General features: G+C 40.1%; 1 protein-coding gene across 3 annotated transcripts in view; it reads right to left on the reverse strand.

The window, feature by feature from the left end:
• The window catches only part of LOC119480904 (protein unc-13 homolog C), a 202493-nt gene that overhangs the window by 98086 nt on the left and 84394 nt on the right, over positions 1-20013 (reverse strand). For all 3 annotated transcript variants that reach the window (XM_037757559.1, XM_037757550.1, XM_037757541.1), the window contains 5 exons: positions 11465-11487; positions 10133-10179; positions 7269-7347; positions 3816-3821; positions 2583-2654 (listed from right to left, as the gene is read on the reverse strand). In XM_037757559.1, coding sequence (XP_037613487.1) covers positions 2583-2654; positions 3816-3821; positions 7269-7347; positions 10133-10179; positions 11465-11487 — 227 coding nt within the window. The remainder of the gene's footprint in view (positions 1-2582; positions 2655-3815; positions 3822-7268; positions 7348-10132; positions 10180-11464; positions 11488-20013) is intronic.

Genomic DNA, 20013 nt, shown 5'->3' on the forward strand with positions numbered 1-20013 from the left:
TCTCTCCTCCTCCTTTCACCCCTCCTTTCCAATTTCATCACCTATTGTCCTTGTCAACCACTTCACTGACACTGCCATCCTCCTCCTCCTCATCCTGTTCCAGCCTTCTACACCTCCGATCTTTTGCTTTAACTCATCTCATCCCGAACTGGGAATCCTTGTGGGTTTTCGCAAACCACATGACGTTGGCACAAAATTTAGGGATGCAACGATCCAACTTCTTCAGTTCAGATACCGCTAGCGATATCTGGGCTTAGGGTATCGACTGATACCGAGTACTGATCCGATCCAAGTCTTTAATCTATAAGCTCTATGCCACTGTGTGGATCATTCTTTTATGTGTAAGGCAACATCAGGCTTGAATTAAACATTACTTTCTTAACTTTGTAAATCTTAATGTAACAAATTAATACATATATATCAATTTAGTGAATTGTTATTTATTATTAAAATAATAAATAGTACAACAGCAACTTGGTAAAAAATCTTCAAACTGAACAGGAATTAAAATTGAAATGTAAACCAGCTATTTGAGTCAGTATCGGCCTGATATCCGATCCAGTATCGGTGCATCCCTAACAAAACTTTGACATTTGCAAGTATTTTAAACTCAATTTAATATGTTTTTTCTGTCTGGCAAGATTCAAATAACCATCCAAAAGTATCAAGAGGCAAACATTTTAAAATCAATGTAGTGTATTTTGCTGCTAACAACCTGCCTGGTGATGTATCTGACCTGACTTAAAGCAAGGCATCATGTCTTATTTCCAGATACACCTTGACCCATGTCAGATCGCGACTCCCTTCTCCCTTTGTACAACTGAGTCTCTGCCGTCGTCTCAGCAGGTAAACACAGCCCCAGTTTATGTTGACAGTCACTGTTAAAAGGCTCTGGTGCTCAGATCACAGGCAGCTCAGAACATCGAGCGGACACACGAGGCCGTTAGCCGGCCCACACATAATGCTCCTTTCTGCTCTAAAAAGCAGATTCATGGGAAACATGACGCAGAAAGAGAAAGAGAGACTTCTATACGTCAGCAATAATGAGTATGAGTAACATAATTTCATCAAATTAAAATGCATTACATTGACAGAGGGAACGAAAAAATGGAAGAGGTGGGGAAGAGATGAGACAAAAAGAGGACGGGAGATGGAAGCACTCTAAATAGGCTGAAACATCTCTCCCGGGAGTAGGGGGAGGATTGTTCAACATGGCTGCCTGATCAGTGACAAATCAGGGCCAGGGGGTCATGATGACAAGTCACTTCTAGCTCTGATCTTCTCTCATTCTCTTCTCATTTCCCTCGTTTCCTCGCCCTTCCTTTCTCCTCTCTTTCTCCAACTCCTCCGCACTCTTAAACAGCATATGGCTGTTCGCTGAGTACTCTCGCAGTCCTCACAGGAAAGCACTCTCCTGGACTTAATGCAGCAGATAAAACTCTGACATCTGCTCGTCCTACTTAGCAAGACCGCACAATCTGCAGCTCTGCTCGGAACTCGGCTCCCCTCGGCCACCAATTATTAGACTCTTCCTTGTTTATTTCGAATCAGAATATTGGACATCTATCCTTTAAATTCAGGTCCTTACTTACCACTGCGGTGCAATCTCCAAATTTTGCCCAAGAATCAGCTCCCTTCCTACACCACCAATTAACACAACGCGTCTATGACGTCATTCCTCCCTCATCTGGGACATGAGTTGTTCATCCCTAAAGCCCCTTTCATAAAACCAATAGCTATTAGTAAGCAATCAAGACCCTGTCACTGTAGGGCAACTGGGCATGTGGACCACGAGGACCAAGTCAAGCGTGTGAAACAGAGACGTGATACGAACATGTCCACAAATCAGTGTGCGCAAATTGACGTCTCATGTTTGAAAAGATGAAATATTTGTGCATGACGTACAGAACGCATTTGAACCCAGTAATCTTGTAGGCTTAGGCAGCCCCTTGTTGCACATCACTGGATATGAAACTGTTTGCTTGTTTGTCTTGCCGAGGTACTGCTTTCTCCTGCTGTTTGCATCCCATAATGCCGTCTTGCCTCTGGGAGGGAAGAATTGCGATCAATTAATGGAGAGAGAGCTTTTGGAGGTCAACACAAAAGTGTCTCACAGCATCGACAGAGACATTCTGTAGCTCTGTCTTCCTCGATGCACAGTGCTTATTATTAATCGCTGGGCATTGTCTAAAAGAAATGATGGGGGCTATTTCATAATTTCTGAACTCAGCCAAATAATCTGACAGAAGGAGCACAGCGTAAAGAGTGAGCAGCTGGCCACAGACACCAGACAGACAGATGATGACATGCTGTATATACATCTAAAGAAAAAAACACCAGAAACTACTGTCATCCATCTACTTTTCATTTTCGGAGCCCTGTGTTCCTGCAGCAAACAGCACATCTATAAAAGTTTGTCAAGTGTTCCAGCACGCTCCTCTCAAAACAACGCCCTAAAAAATAATGAGAGAACACGGGTCCAGCATCCCACGTCCCTGCAGAAGCCTCCGTTACCCAATCAGACTCCACAATAAACATACAATGACGTTCCATGCAGGCATCACAGGCACGTTAGTACTCACCAGATCCTCATTATTCAGGGTGGACCGGTTCACCAGAGCGAACGAGATGCCTGCCTTTCGAGCAGTGAGGGTCTGAGAGAAGAAGAGGAGAAGAGAGATGATGAAAAGAGATAAATCCACTGACCCATTTCACCTATCTGCAGTTTTATAGAGTCTCTCAATGGATTTACACACAGCGGCATGTAGAATAGGGTAGGGGGAAAGAATCGATGCAGCACAGTATCGCGATACTTTGCGTGGCAATATTGTATTGATACTCGGACGTCAAGTATTGATCTTTGATTATATAATCTATTAACCCCTTAACAATCCGCTGTTCTGTCTTTCAGAGGTTGTAGCGGGCTCAGTCGCAAAGCTAGAGTAGATACTGGTATAAAACAGGAACACCATGTCATGTTAGCCTGTCAAGAAGAATGCCACATAATGCTTCAAAGTTACGCTAAATTTGGGCAAATAAAAACTGGCCATTTTCAAAAGGGTCCCTTGACCTCTGACCTCAGGATCTGTGAATAAAAACTCTGAGATCAACAGAGTGAAAACCGCATCTTATTAGATAAAACAGATGTTGGTAATAAATCACAACATATCTTATCGCAATACTCAGCATATCGCAAAATGTTTAAAATCGCGATAAGATCGTATCGTGAATTACGTATTGTGATAATATCGTGATTCCCAAGCCTAATGTAGAACATACATCTATGCAAGGGATAATGTACAGCCAGCCGGTTATTGTTGTGAAATAAACCTCGTCAGGGCGATGACGCACCCCGACGCTAAGGTGAGGTGTCTTACATCGCCCCAAAGGGGTTTATTTCACAACAATGACCCGCTAGCTGTACATTATCCCGCTTATTACACAGCTACCTACTTAAGAAATCAATAATTTGACACAAAAATGGTCCGCCAGAGTCTGACATCAAAACTGTGCTCATAGCAACGGTCTGTTATACATAGCAACAGGTCTGCTATAAAGAAATAAGACCGTAGAGTGATTGACCAATCAGAATCGAGTATTCAACAAAGCTGTGTAATAAATAGAGATAAACAGCTTGTGAATGGGTGGTAATATTTTTGTGAAAGGAAGAAAAGCCCTGAATAGAAATGGGTTACAATAGTAAATCAGTAGATCAAAACAAAAACAAGACTTATTTAAATGTCTGTAATGGATGTGTCTACAAACGAAGCATTCATCTGTTGCTCTTAGCAAGTGCAAAGAGAGTGTGAGCTTACCAAAGCCTGTGATTTCCAGGAGGTCATGAATAGAGAATAAAAGAAACAGAGAAATTGAATTAGACAAGGAGTGGGAGGGTGAATGCTGAATGCACATACAGCAGAAGAATTGTTACTTATTATCCAAACTGAGCGCACAGGTGTCTCAACTGCCATGCAGGACTGCTGGTTTAGGGCACAGAGCTCTAGAAAGATTCAACTATTCATCAAGAGAGATTATACAGCCGTTGCATGATTATTTATCCACTCATGCACTGGAAGTTACTTAACTGCAGTCATGCTTGGCATTTAAATTCAGTTCTCTGTTGGATGAAGCTTTGATCATATTTTCTGCTGTCTGCTCTGCACATTAGTTTGACACAAACAGAGAAACACAAGACGCACACACACTCACGTATGGGTGAAGCCAGCTGTACTGCACAACAACACAGACTCTCACACACACACACACACACACATTTAAAACACACACACATATCTGCTCAGACATTCACAAACTTACTCAAACATTAAACAGTACACGCCCACACAAACATACACATATACACATATGTAAATTAGCTTTTATTTTAATATCCACTGAGTTTTGAGTGACCAGAGATTACACTTATCCCATACTGGAGAAAGTTACGTAACAGAGGAATGCAGACATGGACAGCTGACAATATTGGATCAGTCTTTACCACGACCCTCTTGTCTGTACAGCCCAGCTATGGTAAAGATCCATGGAAGCCATGGAGAATGTAGGAGGAAACGTGACCTCTACATGAACTGTGAGTGTTGATGTAAGTTTATCAACATGCACCAGCACTGCTGAGGTTGCTACGGGCAATACAATATGACCCTGTGTCCAGATGTTATCCATTCAGCTACATAATAGCGTTCAATGCTTTTGTGAATCGATTTTCAAGGCTCTTTTTTTTTGTTTATGTTTTTGCATCCCGCCATGATGTTGGGGGAACCCTGCTGTCCGTTCCAATCAAACGCTGTTGCTGCCCGGAAGCAATCGCACAGCAAATGGGGGACATTGACAAAGGAGAGGCAATGAAAGGGGACCAATTAGTTTGCTGACTACTGACTTCATCCCACGTGTAAAAGGCTTGCTCAGTGTCACTTTTACATGATTTAAAAGCCTCACACAGTTAAATCAGAAGTCAATGAAGTCTCTCGATATATTTTTGGGTTGAGTTGTCAACATTTCAAGTTGTATGCAATTTTTTCGACACCTGCCGAGCAACAACAAAAAAAAAAAAAAAAAGAAAAGGAGAAAAATGGCCAAGGCATCGGCGAGGTTGAAATCTGACAACTCACTGAAAAATATCACCCATAGCTGTTATGGGTCTATGTAGGAATGGCAAATATACACGCAAAATCCAAAAAAGAAAATTAAAAATTAAAAACGACAACCCATACTTACCAAGACATTGTTGGTTAATAATTTCATGAGAGATATGGACAAATACAGCATCAACTCATGTTGTTCACTGTGATATAAACATTCATCAGCATCTATGTGTACGACATCAAGCTGCATAATCATATTATTTCACAAGAAACTCTAAATCTTTAAAGAGTAGTATGTTTTAGGGGTGTAACGATTCATCTACTACATCGACTTATATTCCTGCGATCCAACTACATCGATAGGTACTCGGAAAGTTGTCCGTCACGGGGGACGTAGCAAGGTAAATAATCTATTGTATCGATACTAAGAATTTGCGCCTTGTATTTAAGCAGGACAAACGTTACATGGATGTATTTTTAGCACTTTTAATAGTAGAGGAATGTTAAACGTTACTCCGGTTCACTCTCCCTGTGTATGACATCATACATCAACATGCGCCAGCAGCGCCAATCTCAAAAACACGACAACAAAACGAAGCATGGCTGATAGCGGGGAAAAGCCAGACGAGTGAGAGATTTCCAAGCCGCGTTTGAGGTCCAGCGTGTGGAAAGATTTTGGCTTTTGCAAAAAGGGAGACGTCCTTGATAAATCGCTGGCTGTTTGTAGAATATGCAAAAGGCACATAAAATACAACGGCAACACGATCAATCTTTCAGGTGCCCACTGAGACGCCAATATTATTGCTCTTCCACTTATATTGAAAATGAGAACAGAAGCAGGTGGTTAAACCACTGTTAAAACTGAAGAGAAGTTGGTTGCATTTTATTTTTTTGTTAAATATAATTGCTCTACCGTTTGCCTGCTACAGAAGCAGCAGGTTAAACCACTGTTCATTTAACTTGAATAGAAGTTGGTTTATTTTATGTTTTGTTAAATATTGCACTGCCTTGTATCTTGAGAACTGAAGCAGCCGGTCCTGAAGTTGCACTTCAAATAAAAGGTGTATGTATTTGCCATTAATTATTGTGTCAACGTGTTTATATCCATAATTAATTTATTCCTAATTCCATTACAAGAAAACCTTTGAGGAATCCTGACCTGTACTGTATCGAATCGCTCTAGATGAGCCAAATATCGTCATTGAATGGTATCGGAACCATGGAAAGTGATACGTATCGTATCGTTGTAAAAACGTATCGTTACACCCCTAATATAAGTAAGTAAGTATTATACAGGCTGTTTTTAAATCAACTTAATTTAAGAGTTCTGATCATATTTTTTCCATCCTTTTGACTAAAATACATGAAGATGAGAGACAAACGTACACAAGACAGACGCACAGTGTGCAGCACATAATGGACAAACAGTTATAAACAGACATGAAAACTGTTGGCCTCACGACAGCGTGTTGTCTCAGAAAATCTAACCATGTGGCGCAGTGCTAAAGTGGACTGCAATGCAACAGGCCTCTCTGTGGGATATGTTATGACACATTATGTTGCCATAAAAACAAATGGGCGAGCATCACTGTGATGCAATGTCTTAAACACCCTCTCTAGGCTGATTAATCAAGCCATGGAGTTATGGCTAAGGTTACATTAACATTCCCACAAAGCAGTGCTCTGCTCTAAATTGCGGGAGTTTTTAAGTGGTTGCTTTTATCACCAATCAACTCCTTATTGGCGTGTTTTTATCACAATTAAACAGTTTTAAAAGCTAGTTAATTTTACATAGCAGGTCCACATATGCAAGGAAAGTATTTTCAATCATTTCAACTGTGTGCAGTCGCGTTCGTGTGTAACAAGCTTGTAATTAAAATGACAAATCCGTATTGAGTTACGTTTTAATAACCGTTGTTGCTGCAGAGACTTCAGCTAAAGGAATACCAAAGCTATTATTAGTCCTAGGATATTATATAATAAGAAACAAACAACGTCACTCTAAAGCACAATAACATTTTATCAGGTTGCCAGTAAAGTTATTATTGTCTTCAGCAGGGGTCCATACTCACACCGAGCAGGATTCCAACAGTGTGGTTGTATAATGTGGGGTCACTCAGATAGATTTGACATAAATCACACATAACCTTGTTGAGGCAGATGACTCACCAGGTCTCGGACAAGAGGCACTGTCCTCTTGCGGCGTAAATCTGGCATGCTGTCAATACCGTAAAGAATACTGCCAGCCCTGGAGAAGCAGACAGATTTAAAGTGTATTAATATCATAATAATGCCATGCTGGAGGAGACATTACAACAGTGAAAGGGGGGGACCTTGATTTACACAGCCGACACACACCATGGATCATGCCTCCTACCTAACCTGTCTCACCCCTTCTTCTTCACCTAGCATGGTGCCGACCGCCGACACTGGAGCTTCTTGTAATCCCTCTCACCCACTGCTGTTCCCGTAGACTCCCTCTCTCTCATGTTATGTAAATGTTTATTAGGGGTGGGGAAAAAAACTGATTCACCTATTTATTGCGATTTGTTTTTTTTTACGATTTTGAAATAAAAATTTTAAAGCCAGAATTGATATAAGTGCATCATTTGAGTCTATGCGGAGGTAGAAGGAAGTTACCACTTTTATTGTTGTAGTCGGAGTAACGAGACGTCATATCCATTTCAATAACCAAAACAGAAATCATGGATGTATTATTAGAACGGGGAAGCAGAAAACGGCGGAGTATCTACGTGGATACGACCTGCACCCTCACATATTTAATCCAAAGTAGTAAACACTACACATACAGTAAAATATGGAAGCACTTTGGGTTTCACACATTGCCAGGAAAAGCAGAGCTAGACCTCATGGCTAAAGCTGCATGTTAACTCTGTCACGGACAGGAAATGTTATGGTATTGCGGTAACGTGCGGTCTAGCCAGCCGCCACTCACATCTCCGTGGTCAAATCAGCCAACGCTACAACTGTAGAGCACCCATATATTGATATTTATGTTAAATGCATTCAAACGGCCTCGATGGAGCTGACCATGGATGTACAAAGAGAACGGAGCTAACAGGGGAAGCTAGTGACGAACTTAGCAAAGTTAGTGGAAGTATACACGTGTGACTAAGTCCGGTTTTCAAAATAAGGTGTTAAAGGGAACTATATCTACCAAATACATACATGGAAATAAGATTTATTAGGATTATATTCACCAGAGGTATAAAACATGTTACAGGTCATTTATGAATTGAAAAAAAAGAAAATACTACTAATTTGTGAGGGAAATGTCTATTCTTTGATTTTTGGGTTGCTGGAAAAAATTTAATAAATAATACCTGACAATGACTGATATGTTTGACTGCAGGACATCTCTGACTACATTCATACTGAATATCAAACATTTTTACCATATCAATTTAGATATTTTCCAAAGTAAAAGTCCCCAGAAGTGTATGATTCAACTTTTTTCCATGATCTAGTGTTAAAAAAGTTGTTAAAAATCGCAATACACCGTAAAATCGAATCACAATACTTGTAGAATCGCATTACATATTGAATCGGCTCCCAAGTATTTTGACAGTATCGAATAAGGAGGTATGCGTATCGGCCCAGCCCTCATGTTTATACCTGCAGTGATGCTGTGATTACACCTATTATACACCTATATATTACATTTTATGAATACAGAAGATGAGATTATTTGAACGGTCTCTCTTCTCTTCTACACTTCAGCTCAAGTTCTCTTTCTCCCTCCATCCTCCAACTCTCTTGTGCACACTCCGCGGCTCCCTCACTGCTTTCCCACCAGTCTTGCTCCTTTCCCGTGAGGCTCTCAGTGGCATCACCTCAGCTGTCACTCAAAGCCTCTCTAATGACCTCAACATGACATCGAGGCCCCAATGCCTCCACAAAGATAAAGCTCCTCAAGCTTTTCTGTCAGCCCTCTCAGCGACATCAGTGGTATGACCCTAAAGATACACAATGTGACGAGCTCGCCTCACCCTAGGTCCCCTGGATCTTGCTGCCTCTTTACTGTACGCACAATGCATGCTGCAGCTGGCTGTATAGCCATAGCATGAGCTGGGGTAATTGATGATTATTATCTATTTTCCCTTATGACATCATATGACAATAGTTCATCTATCTTTCACATAGAGTTTCTAAATGAATCGTTTATACACATTTCTGAATGAGACATCAGTCAGGCATGTGAAACCAAGAGGATAAGTTCCTTTACAGATGTTGTTATGGTATCAAGTAGGGCTGGGACGATACACCTATCTCCCGATTCGATACTATCACGATACTACGGTGCCGATTCGATATGTATTGTGATTCTACAAGTATTGTGATTCAATATAACGATTTCCTGCGGTTTTTGTTAACTTTTTTTAACACTAGATCATGGGAAAAAGTTGAATCTTACACTTCTAGGGACTTTTACTTTGCAAAATATCTAAATTGATATAGTAAAAATGTTTGATTATTAGCATGTTTGTAGTCTGAGATGTCCTAAGGTCAAATATATCAGTCATTATCAGGCATTATTTATTGAATTTTTTTCCAGCTATCAAAAATCTAAGAATAGACATTTCCCTCACAAATTAGTGGTATTTACGTGTTAATTTATAAGGGACATGTAAGTTCCCTTTGTTAACACCCTATTTTGAAAACCGGACGTAGTCACACGTGTATACTTCTGCTAACTTTGCCAAGTCCGTCACTCTTTCTACATCCATGGTCAGCTCCATCAGGGCCATTTGAATGTATTTAACATAAATGTCAGTATATGGGACATATACATATACATCAATCAGGCATGTGAAGCCAAGAGGATAAGTTCCTTTATAGATGGTGTAAGGGCATTAGGCATCTCATATATTCATCTTCTCTCTGCATGCCAGAGAATCAGCGTGTCTGCAACATTTCTGCTATGTGCCTCAGCATGGGGGTACAAAACAGCACAGCAGCTAAGATGTATGTAATTGTGAACCGATCGGATCAGGAAGCGAGCCACTACTCACCCTCCAGACTGCAAGCCGAGCAATTTGGGGTCCAAAAGACTGCGAGGCTGCAGAGAGAAGAAACACACACAATTTAAAACAAGAAATACAAGGTAAGTGCACACAACTAAACACAAAGGAAACAGCAGCGAAATGAAAACAAAAAAATATACAGTATGACAAAATGTACTTGGGGAAAAGACAGTAAATTTTGGAGGTCAATTCAGGATAAGCCAAATGATGGGAGAGGAGGAGCACAGCACAGGGAGAAGGGAGGGAAGCACCGCAGGCAAAAGACCAAATTGTTCCACATCAATGTAATTTGTGGGCTCAAGACTGAGAGTTTGGCCGCCCTCGGTGCTTCAGGCCAAATTTGCCTATTGTGTAACGCTCCCCCTTCACTGACCACAATGTCCAGTTTGAAAAAACAAATCATTTTCGGAAAAGGAATAAAAGGATAACCAGCACAAAGTGACGACAAGATGGCTCAAAGGCACATGCTGCATTTCATAACTACAGATATCACTTCAATTTATCTACAGACTAACAAACACACTCTCACAGATACACTCAGGTAGATGTGTTTTGTTTTTTCAAATCCAATTCAAGAGAGATGCAAAATAACAGCACAGTCGCGCAGCAGTTCGTGAAATAGTCACGAAATTGTAATGTACTGATTTGGGTACATACTAGACACGAATTTCTCATTTTTTCGTGATCAGCACAAAATCAATAATTAATTGATTAATTGTGAACCAGTATAAAGAGCGGCAAACGCTAGGTAGCGAGGAAGTCGGGGTGGATGGGTGGGTCAAAAAACATAGGACTTTCACCCAGGAGACCGGTGTTTGTGTCCCGGGTGAAACTACAAGTCAAAGTTGATTTATTTGGCACGTAACTTCCGTACTTAAGTTACGGCAATGCCAGAGTTATTTTAACCCAAACCACAATCTTTTTTTAAAGCTAACGAGACTTCCGTACTTGAGTTACAGCACTTCTGGTGTTATTTTAACCCAAACCATGATCTTTTCATGAACCTAAGTAGTTTTGTTGCCTAAGCCTAACCAAGTCGATCTATTCCTAAACCTAACTAAGCAGTTTTATTTTGAAAAGCCTGGAGCGGAAAATGACACGTGCATCACGTGTTTTTGAAAGTCGTGCTGAGCGTCACAAAATTTGTGTCTATGTACACGAATCAAACAGATTAAATTTTGTGACTATTTCACAAACTGCCGTGAGACTGTGTTGCAGATACATACACCACATACACCACAAAACACAAATTTACAACACATGCACATGCTAGGAAATCACAAGTGTCCACGAGGTTGATGATAAACAATGACTTAAAACCTGTGTATCCAAAGCACTGCTGTCTGAAAGGAGAAAATGACAGAAGGGTGGAGAGTTAGGAAAGAGCAGCTCACTGGAAAATGCACTTAGTTAACTTAGGACACTAATCTACTATTACCGGCCGCCTGATGACACAATTCTGTTTTGCCAAACAATTTATGCAGAAATGGAGACAGAGTCAACATGCGCCTCGGGGAGAACAGAGGAATACCTTATAAAGTACAACCAGTAGAAAAAAGCTTAACATAAGGCTCTCAGCTAAAGGTTCAAATGTGAATATCATTATTTTAAATAATTCTATATCTAATCGATGAAGCACAAATGAAATTCCTTTGATCGATAGCATTACCTGAGTTAACAATCATAGCTATGACATGGGACATTAGGCAAGCATAAGCGGTTGGTATCACATTGCCATTTGAGAGACGAACTGCAAGAGGGCGAGCCCTTTAAATAAGCAAGACTGCAGAGGTGTAATTACTGTGCTATTGATCCATGGGTGATAAATGGCAGCATAATCATGATCTAATGTGCTACAAACGGAAAACAGCTGTTCACAAGAGAAAGATCAAATTGCTGCTCTGATTAAAACAACACGATACATGCAGTTAGTGCATCGCTAATGCAGCATAAGGCAACGCAAATTAGCTTCTTTCTTTAATTTGCCAGTATCTATTCAGTTTTGTTTTGTTTTGTCTGGTTGAAAGTTGACACCCGTTGAAAAAAATCACATCATGAAAATATCAATTGATAACTATTAAAATAGCAATTACTCTGGATATGCACATTGATTGAGGGTAAGAAACTATTTGGTGGATGCTATTACCCAAAGTGCTTCATACTGTAGTACCATTACTATTCACCACAAGTGCATAGCTCTTCATGATGATGGTCCTCATGGAGGCTCTGATCATTTAAAAAACATTCCAATTTATACCACCTAATTGTTTAGGTAGTATAAAGTAGTATAGTAGTATAGTACCCATTTATTTCTGGGATTCACCGATGTTCTCTTATGTTTGCTCTTCTCTTGGGTAAGAGACAAATGTACTAGTTGTTGAGAGTTACCAAGTTAAGAAAAAAAAATCTTGTTTTCACAACGAAACATAAGTTTTAATTTTGAGGAACATAAAAAAAATGAATATCATATAATCAAATATAGATTATTATATGTTTTAGAGTAATTATAATGACTGGATTATTAAATTTGTGGGCTAATTGATCCCAATTAAGACTATAAAAACCCTTGGATGTTATTGTGTACGTTCAGCTTCTGAATGCCTTGCATACTGCTTGAATGTTGTGTAAACGCCATTGCTGATGCTCTGGAAAATCACTTTGTTTAAGTGTATTTAACAGTACCAGTAACAGTGGTGATATAGACCTATGTCTGTTTCAAAGCATATGCCGCCCAATCCCTCAGCATGCCTTCAATGGCACCCCCCTGTTCAGATGCCTTCTGTGGCCATCCATCCATCTGTCTGTCTGTCTATCTCTCTACATTTATCTCTACATCTAAGTTCTTCTTCTTGTTACAGCATTTTTTGCTGCCACCCTTCTATTTACACACGGCGCGACACCTGATATAGTGTTTAAGGGCTGTGGCCTTTGCTAATAATAAACAATCACATAAGCAACACACCTCCAGTTTATGATCAAGTGGGATCATCATTGAGCAGATTTGGATGGTTAAGAACGTTTGGTGCATCTGGAGTTGACTTCACATTATTTTTTGAGAAGAGAAAGAGAAAGAAATTTAAGAGAATGTAGCTGCATGAGGCCCAATATATTGTTACTGGACGAGGTGACATCCAAAAGCTGCACACACGCAGAGACACAGCACTCAAAGAGGAGCTGAGCTGCAAGTGAGTACCATGGACAGCGATCAGCTAAGCTACTTTCAGCACGGCTATACGAGATAGAGCCATCTCCTCCACCAGCACGTCTGCAGCTGCGCTAGATAAAGCCAGACCACAAAGATAGGCTATAGGTCGCCGCTGATATAAACCTCATTTCACAGGTGCCTTAAATCTGTGGAACAAAAAATGTAATTGATTGCTAGGAAGACCTCTGCGTGTGTGCGTGTGCGTGTGCGTGCGTGCGTGCGTGCGTGCGTGCGTGCGTGCGTGCGTGCGTGTGTGTGTGTGTGTGTGTGTGCGTGCGTGTGTGTGTGTGTGTGCTGTGGGCAACGTGTTGAGGTATCAACAGTAGCAGAAAATCCTGTATTTCTGTGCCGACACACATGGTCACACCGCACATAGATCAGAGCTCGCCAGAGCAGAAAAAGCCTGCGTATGGCTGATAGTATAACAAGAGCTGACCCCTGCTCCAACACACAGAGGAACATGTGTTCTTATGTGGACACATTCAGGCACACATTTACAGGGACGTACTAACTCACACATAGTGGTGTGTCTATATACACACAGAGAGAGAAGAAAGTCCTCTAAGCCAAAACAAAAATCATTATTAAATCAAGAACACCTGAATCAGTGATTGATTTCCACAAGACCCTCGTTTCTACAGACGTTTTTTCAGGATTCAGCACAATAACAAAATATGTCATGATCATCGTGTGTGATGATATTTCCAAGAAGCTCATTTAAAAAAAAGACAAAAACCAAGATAACAAAGAGGAGCAGGACCTGGGACAGCAACTCAAAACCTCTAGCCTTACTTTTAAGTTCAAGGCTTAAGTATGAATGGTAGAAAGGCTGCAGCAGTGCACGGGCATGAACAGATGGTGCCTTCTAATGAAACTCGTAAGCTTGTGTTTCCAACATGGGAAGTCGTGTACACGATATACTTGGCGTTCAAGTGGTAAAGACGTGAAAACACTGCTGCAAAGCAACGGCAATATTAACGTTACTGTCGGCATTGAGAAGCCACAGAGGCTAACAATTTAGCAAGCTAGCAAGTGGGTAACATAATGCAGTGAATGCAAAGGCATAATGACAGAGGAAAACAATTAGGCGGTTGGGAATATCAACATTTTCCTCAGACATATTATAAAATTACAAAGAAAAACAATATACGATGTAATATACAATACATTCACTTATTATGTGCCAAAAAATTTACTTCCATGGCCTCCGCCATTTCTGACAACGTCAACAAACACGTCACGAGTTGTAAACTCTGAGCTTTCAGAAACGTTCGTGAATACCACAAGAGGGGGGCGTTCATATGGACTTTTCTCGTGAACACGGTAAACACGACCCCATTTGAAGGCACCAAAATCCCTAAAGTACGCCACATGTTTGTCTGCTGTGCAGCCAAAAGCTACATCCATATTGCCCTCCACATCACATATTGTCATCTCAGTATGGGCTTGAAACCTTACAGTTTGTATACAGTAATAACATTTATAGCTATTTGTGATGCTAGCAGAAGTTTAGCGCATCCTGCACAAAATTTATTCTGCAAACCAGCAGAGAGGATTTGAGTAGAAGTGGAGTCACTGACTAGTGTAGCAGGAAAGTTGAGAGGGGCCATGAGGCTGACATGACCACCAGTTTGTGGTCTGGTTCATTGGATCACAGTGCCAGCAAGATCCCAGCATAGACTACAGGTTGCAAACCTGAAGTGAACACATCCTGATAAAAAATAAAACTCACTGGAGCAGAAAAGCCTGCTGGTGTAATCTCGTACACCAAGTTTCAAGTCTTATGAGAGCAAACAAAGTCCAGTAACTTCAGGTAAAAGTGAACAAGGTAATGTTTCAAAGACAAACAACATAATTGAATACTTGACAGGTTAAATTTGTATGATATCTATGACCAGTCTTCTTAGCATTAGGCCCACCAAATGCTACCGAGTACAGTGCAGGATTTAGCACAAAGTGAAAAGCGGCTTTGCACTGGCTGGGTTAGTTTGGGTGTGTTCAGGCAGCTTAAAATGGCCTCTATTTCCATTCAGTGTCAAGACAATAATTAGTGTGACCTTCATACTGCTGCAACAGTGGCATTCAACACTTCCACCTCTACGTAGACAACATTGATTTCTTAGGACAATCTTTCCCTGACCTGAATCAGTTATAGTTGCCTAAACTTGACAAATAGTACTTCAGGGTTGGTGTGTCTTCGACCCACCAGTGAGCAGATTCAGGTTACTTTAAAATTGAATCAATTAAATGAAAAATTCAGACATTGTTAAATGTCATAGCAGAAAGAGCACAGGTGTAATTAACACTGTTTTAATGGATGAATTCCGCTTTGGCAATTCACCTTGGAACAGAGCCATCATTAATGTGATTAATACCTGTGCTTTTCTTTTCTTCTCAAGACATCTAACGGTTCCGTTAAAAATGTCTATTACTCTAATAGTCTAATACTAATAGTATTGACGTTACAGTACTTCATTACTCAGCCCAGCTCAATGGAGGGTGCCTTCCAGCCGCCGCACCCACACTTCTCATCTCAGGTAACGTTAATAACATGTGTGGCAATAAAAAAAACGAATCACCGGAGCAGCCAGACTAATGTTACGCACTTGAACTAAGATGGCATACTCAACATCAACAGTTAGCTTAGCCCCGGTAATAGCACGCAGATTCTCAAAAGCCGTTGGGGCTCTCACACTCCTACAACTCTACACAAAACCCAGGTGATGCCAAGAGGACAACCCACATAGTTTGTGACCCAGCAGCCATGTTGAGAACTGTTGAGGAAATACCAAGCACCGCCCACCAGTCGGAGCACACTTTCTCATTTTACAGCTAAACAGTACACTACAGGATGTTTCTGAAAACATTTGAGGTGAGAAATAGGCATTATAGTAGCAGAATATTGATTCATATTTGATCAGCGCTGCCTAGTTTGACCGTTTGATCAGAGTTCGCGAGTGATTGACAGCTGCCTCCGTTGAATGAACAGCCAATAGGGGCGCTCTCTCTCTGAAATGACCTGTGATTAGCTTTTTCAAAGCCTGAAAACAGAGCCATGAGGAAGTGCAGAAGTCTAGTTTTCTCTCAGAGCACTTGAATTACAATATGCTGAAAGGATATTGTGAAATTTTAGCCCAATGATGCCAAAAACATTCTGCCTACTGACACTTTAAACTATATACGTTAGGCCTACTAAAGAAAAAAAAATCAAAAGGCTCTGCCTTTTATATTTATTATTTTCAATTATTCATTTATAGTGTTTAAAGTGATAAATAATATGTGTTTCCGTTCACTAAAATGTTTATTGTTGTGATTCGCTGGTGAGTCCCCTGAGCTTCTGGAAACTATTTCCATTATATTAATGTATTATTTATTTATGTATTATGTAATGCTGGATTTTTATAGCATTCATTGCAAACATGCATTTGATGTCTTTATAATATACAATGATGTGTGATCATTGCTTGCACCTCATTTACTGTATAGCAGTTGCTATATTTGAACATGTCAACATCATCATATTTGTTGATTATATTTTGAATTATTATTCTCAATCTCCAAAGTAACCAAAGGTATTAAACAAAGGTGGTGAAATAAAAAGTACAATATTTGCTTCTGAATTGTAGTGGAGTAGAAGTATAAAGGAAATACTCGAGTATAGTAAAAGTACATCAAAATTGTACTTAAGTACAGTACTTGAGTGTATGTACTTAGTTACTTTCCACCACTGGGATATTCTCTTTGTATTTTACAACTTAAGTTTTCACTCAAGTCGGACTGCAAGGAAATATATGCAGTTGGATTTAATATAAAAACATTTCATATCACATTTTAGACAATTAAAAGCTGCTTCATTAATATTCTTACCAATTACTGGATTACAGGATAACAGATTTGTGATAAAAACAGGAGGACAAAGGGGAGACGTGTGTAGTGAGAGATTGCAGCCCTGCAGGGTTTGATGTAATGTAATGTGCTGGCTGGTCAGAGTGAGATGGGAACGTCCTCGCTGCCTGTGCTACCAATTTGTTCACTGCTTGTCCATTTGATGACTCAAATAATACCACATGACCAGACCATCTCCAACTCTAGAAGAAAACACATCAACTACATTATATGTGCACTCACTGTTCCCATCAGCTCCTATTTTTCAGCTATGACTTACAGCTATGTTTGAGGCTGTGGTGGGCTGATGTCAGAGGGTTTATTTAGTTCAATTCCAGCGCAAAAATAGAATCCCTGTAGGCATGAACCAGGAATAGAGCATTGGGGTAAAATGGGTTATCTGCGCTTATCTAATCAGAGATACGCTGGTAAATTGTACAAAAACTACAGCCTTACACTGAGTTATTATGAAATATGCAAGTTTAGGCAAAAAAGTACAAGTGTGATGATAATGAGGATGACTTGTCAACACCGCAATCAGAGAGAGAGCACAGCGTTTCAAGTGTCTATTGCAAGCTAGAGTCACAGCTCCTCCAAGTTGTGAACTGTAGAGTGGAGGCTTTCCCTGTTTACAACAGTCAAATGAAAACAGTGATATTGAATCAGTCAGCGCTTTGAATTGGATATCACCTGAAACAACAACTGAGACTCTTCGTTCCCCGCATCTGCATATTTCATATCAACACTTTCTCCAGAAATGGTGCACTAAGCATAAAGAGGGTCTACCTCCTTTGCTCCCCCAGGAGCAAGCAGTAAACTTCACTAGCAGCAGACCTCTATAAATATTCCAAGCAAGGCTGACCTGGTTACAGAATGCCCTTGGGAGCGTGAATTAGCATCTGAATACAGACGCTGCTGTAGCCGGTTGAAGACAGGCCTGGCAGAAGTGGCAGCACTGCTGAGACTCCCTTCACAGCTCCCGCACAGACCAGCCAGCATGCTTCAGAGCACGAGCATGAAGAGCACACATCAGCGACACGAGATGAAGGCATAAAACTAATGAGGGGGGAGTATACAGTATGCATGTCTGTGCTTCCACCTATGGCTATTTCTCCATCAGTAGTATAATGAGTTTTAAGCAATTGTCACATAAATGCAATGCTTGGCCATCAACTCTGAGCAAGTGACAGAGATTGTGTAAAAAGGTCATGTAATGCAACATTCAAGGATTGCTTAAAACTGGACAGAGTCATAGTTCTGTAATGCATTGGCCAATGTGTGAAAAATAAAATATAGCTGGACTTTCTGGTCTGTCCTTTTTTCAACAAACATTATAATATTCTATTTAGAGCATAAACCACTTATTGACAAAATAAAAAGCACTTCAAGCAAGTATAAAAACCTTTTTAGGGATATTATGTCTTATTTGTAGGATTCTAAGCTTTGCTACTACCTAAATAATGTGCATAAACTTGCCCAGAAATGGCTAGCTCCAATATTTCCAATGATCTTTTATCATCAACTTAAGTATAAACCTAGAAAAAAAATCAAAACAGGTAGGTAATTTTATATGTAGGATAATACGTAAGGAAGGCCAGTTAGTTGCTATATAATATGCGGACCCAAACATTTGAATAAACACAAACAAACATTAGCCTTTCTTTTGTTTTCGCACTGTTGGGTAAAGTGAAAACTAACAATGGCTATGACATCTGGACTCATACGTCACTGTTCATAGAACCAGGAAACACTAGAGAACAATATAGAAAGACTGTAGAATGCTATAGACAGGGCCACTAACTAACTTATGGAGAGATGAAGAAAAGAGCCATCAGACCATGAGGACAATTGGTCACACATTTTCATTTGGAGAGTCATAAGCCTCGGAGTCTACAGCATGCCTCGCCTCGCACATGCACGAGTCAACAATAAGAAGTGAGTCAATCAGTCAATGAGTCAGACTGGACTCGTGGCGGATGCCGGCGCATTTTGGCTGCCGCTCTGTTTCTAATGTTAAAGTCATGCCGTTTAATCAACACATTTGACGCTATAACTTGGCTGGTATGTCTATCCTGCTCGTTTGTGGCTACATGCGAGCTAGTATCCAGACTGTTGGATCGTCATTTAACTCTTCTCGCCTGGTAGTCCAGCAAAAGCTATGTATAAGAATAAATTACATACATTATCCACCAGATGGCACTGACAAATTTGTATTTTATTTTATATATATATATATATATATATATATATATATATAATCAATACTGCTATTGACCTCAAATCCATTTAGTGGGACGTAATTACAATTGGTTATATGGATGGGTTAACACACATTTGAGAAATGGATTGATTTGAATAATTGTAATGATAGTAATGGTATATATTGACCTACTGTAATCATTTTTATGATATTGTATAGTGTATAGTGTACTATGCATCATATGAGTTGCAGTTCGTTGGTCTTAAAAGGTTTGTAGGCATGGTCACATACAACCATATAACAATATAATTTAAGCGTTTCAGTAAATAATATTCTCTGCAGGATGTTTGGTCAGTGAAGCCACTGAAAGGGTTTGTGCACACATATGTCACACAGTCTTCAGGCCTGTATTCCCTGAGCTACAGTACCTACAGTACCTCACCATGAGTACCGCAGTTGCTGCTCCATATGTAGGTCAAGAGCTTTTTCGTTTTAAGTAAGAGCGGAAATTCCCTGGTCTCTTTTTTCATTCCCGTTGAAAGACTGCTTTCCTTCAATGAATCAATATTAACCATTTAT

This window comes from Sebastes umbrosus, chromosome 2 (assembly GCF_015220745.1).
Source record: "Sebastes umbrosus isolate fSebUmb1 chromosome 2, fSebUmb1.pri, whole genome shotgun sequence".
NCBI classification, from domain to species: Eukaryota; Metazoa; Chordata; class Actinopteri; order Perciformes; family Sebastidae; genus Sebastes; species Sebastes umbrosus.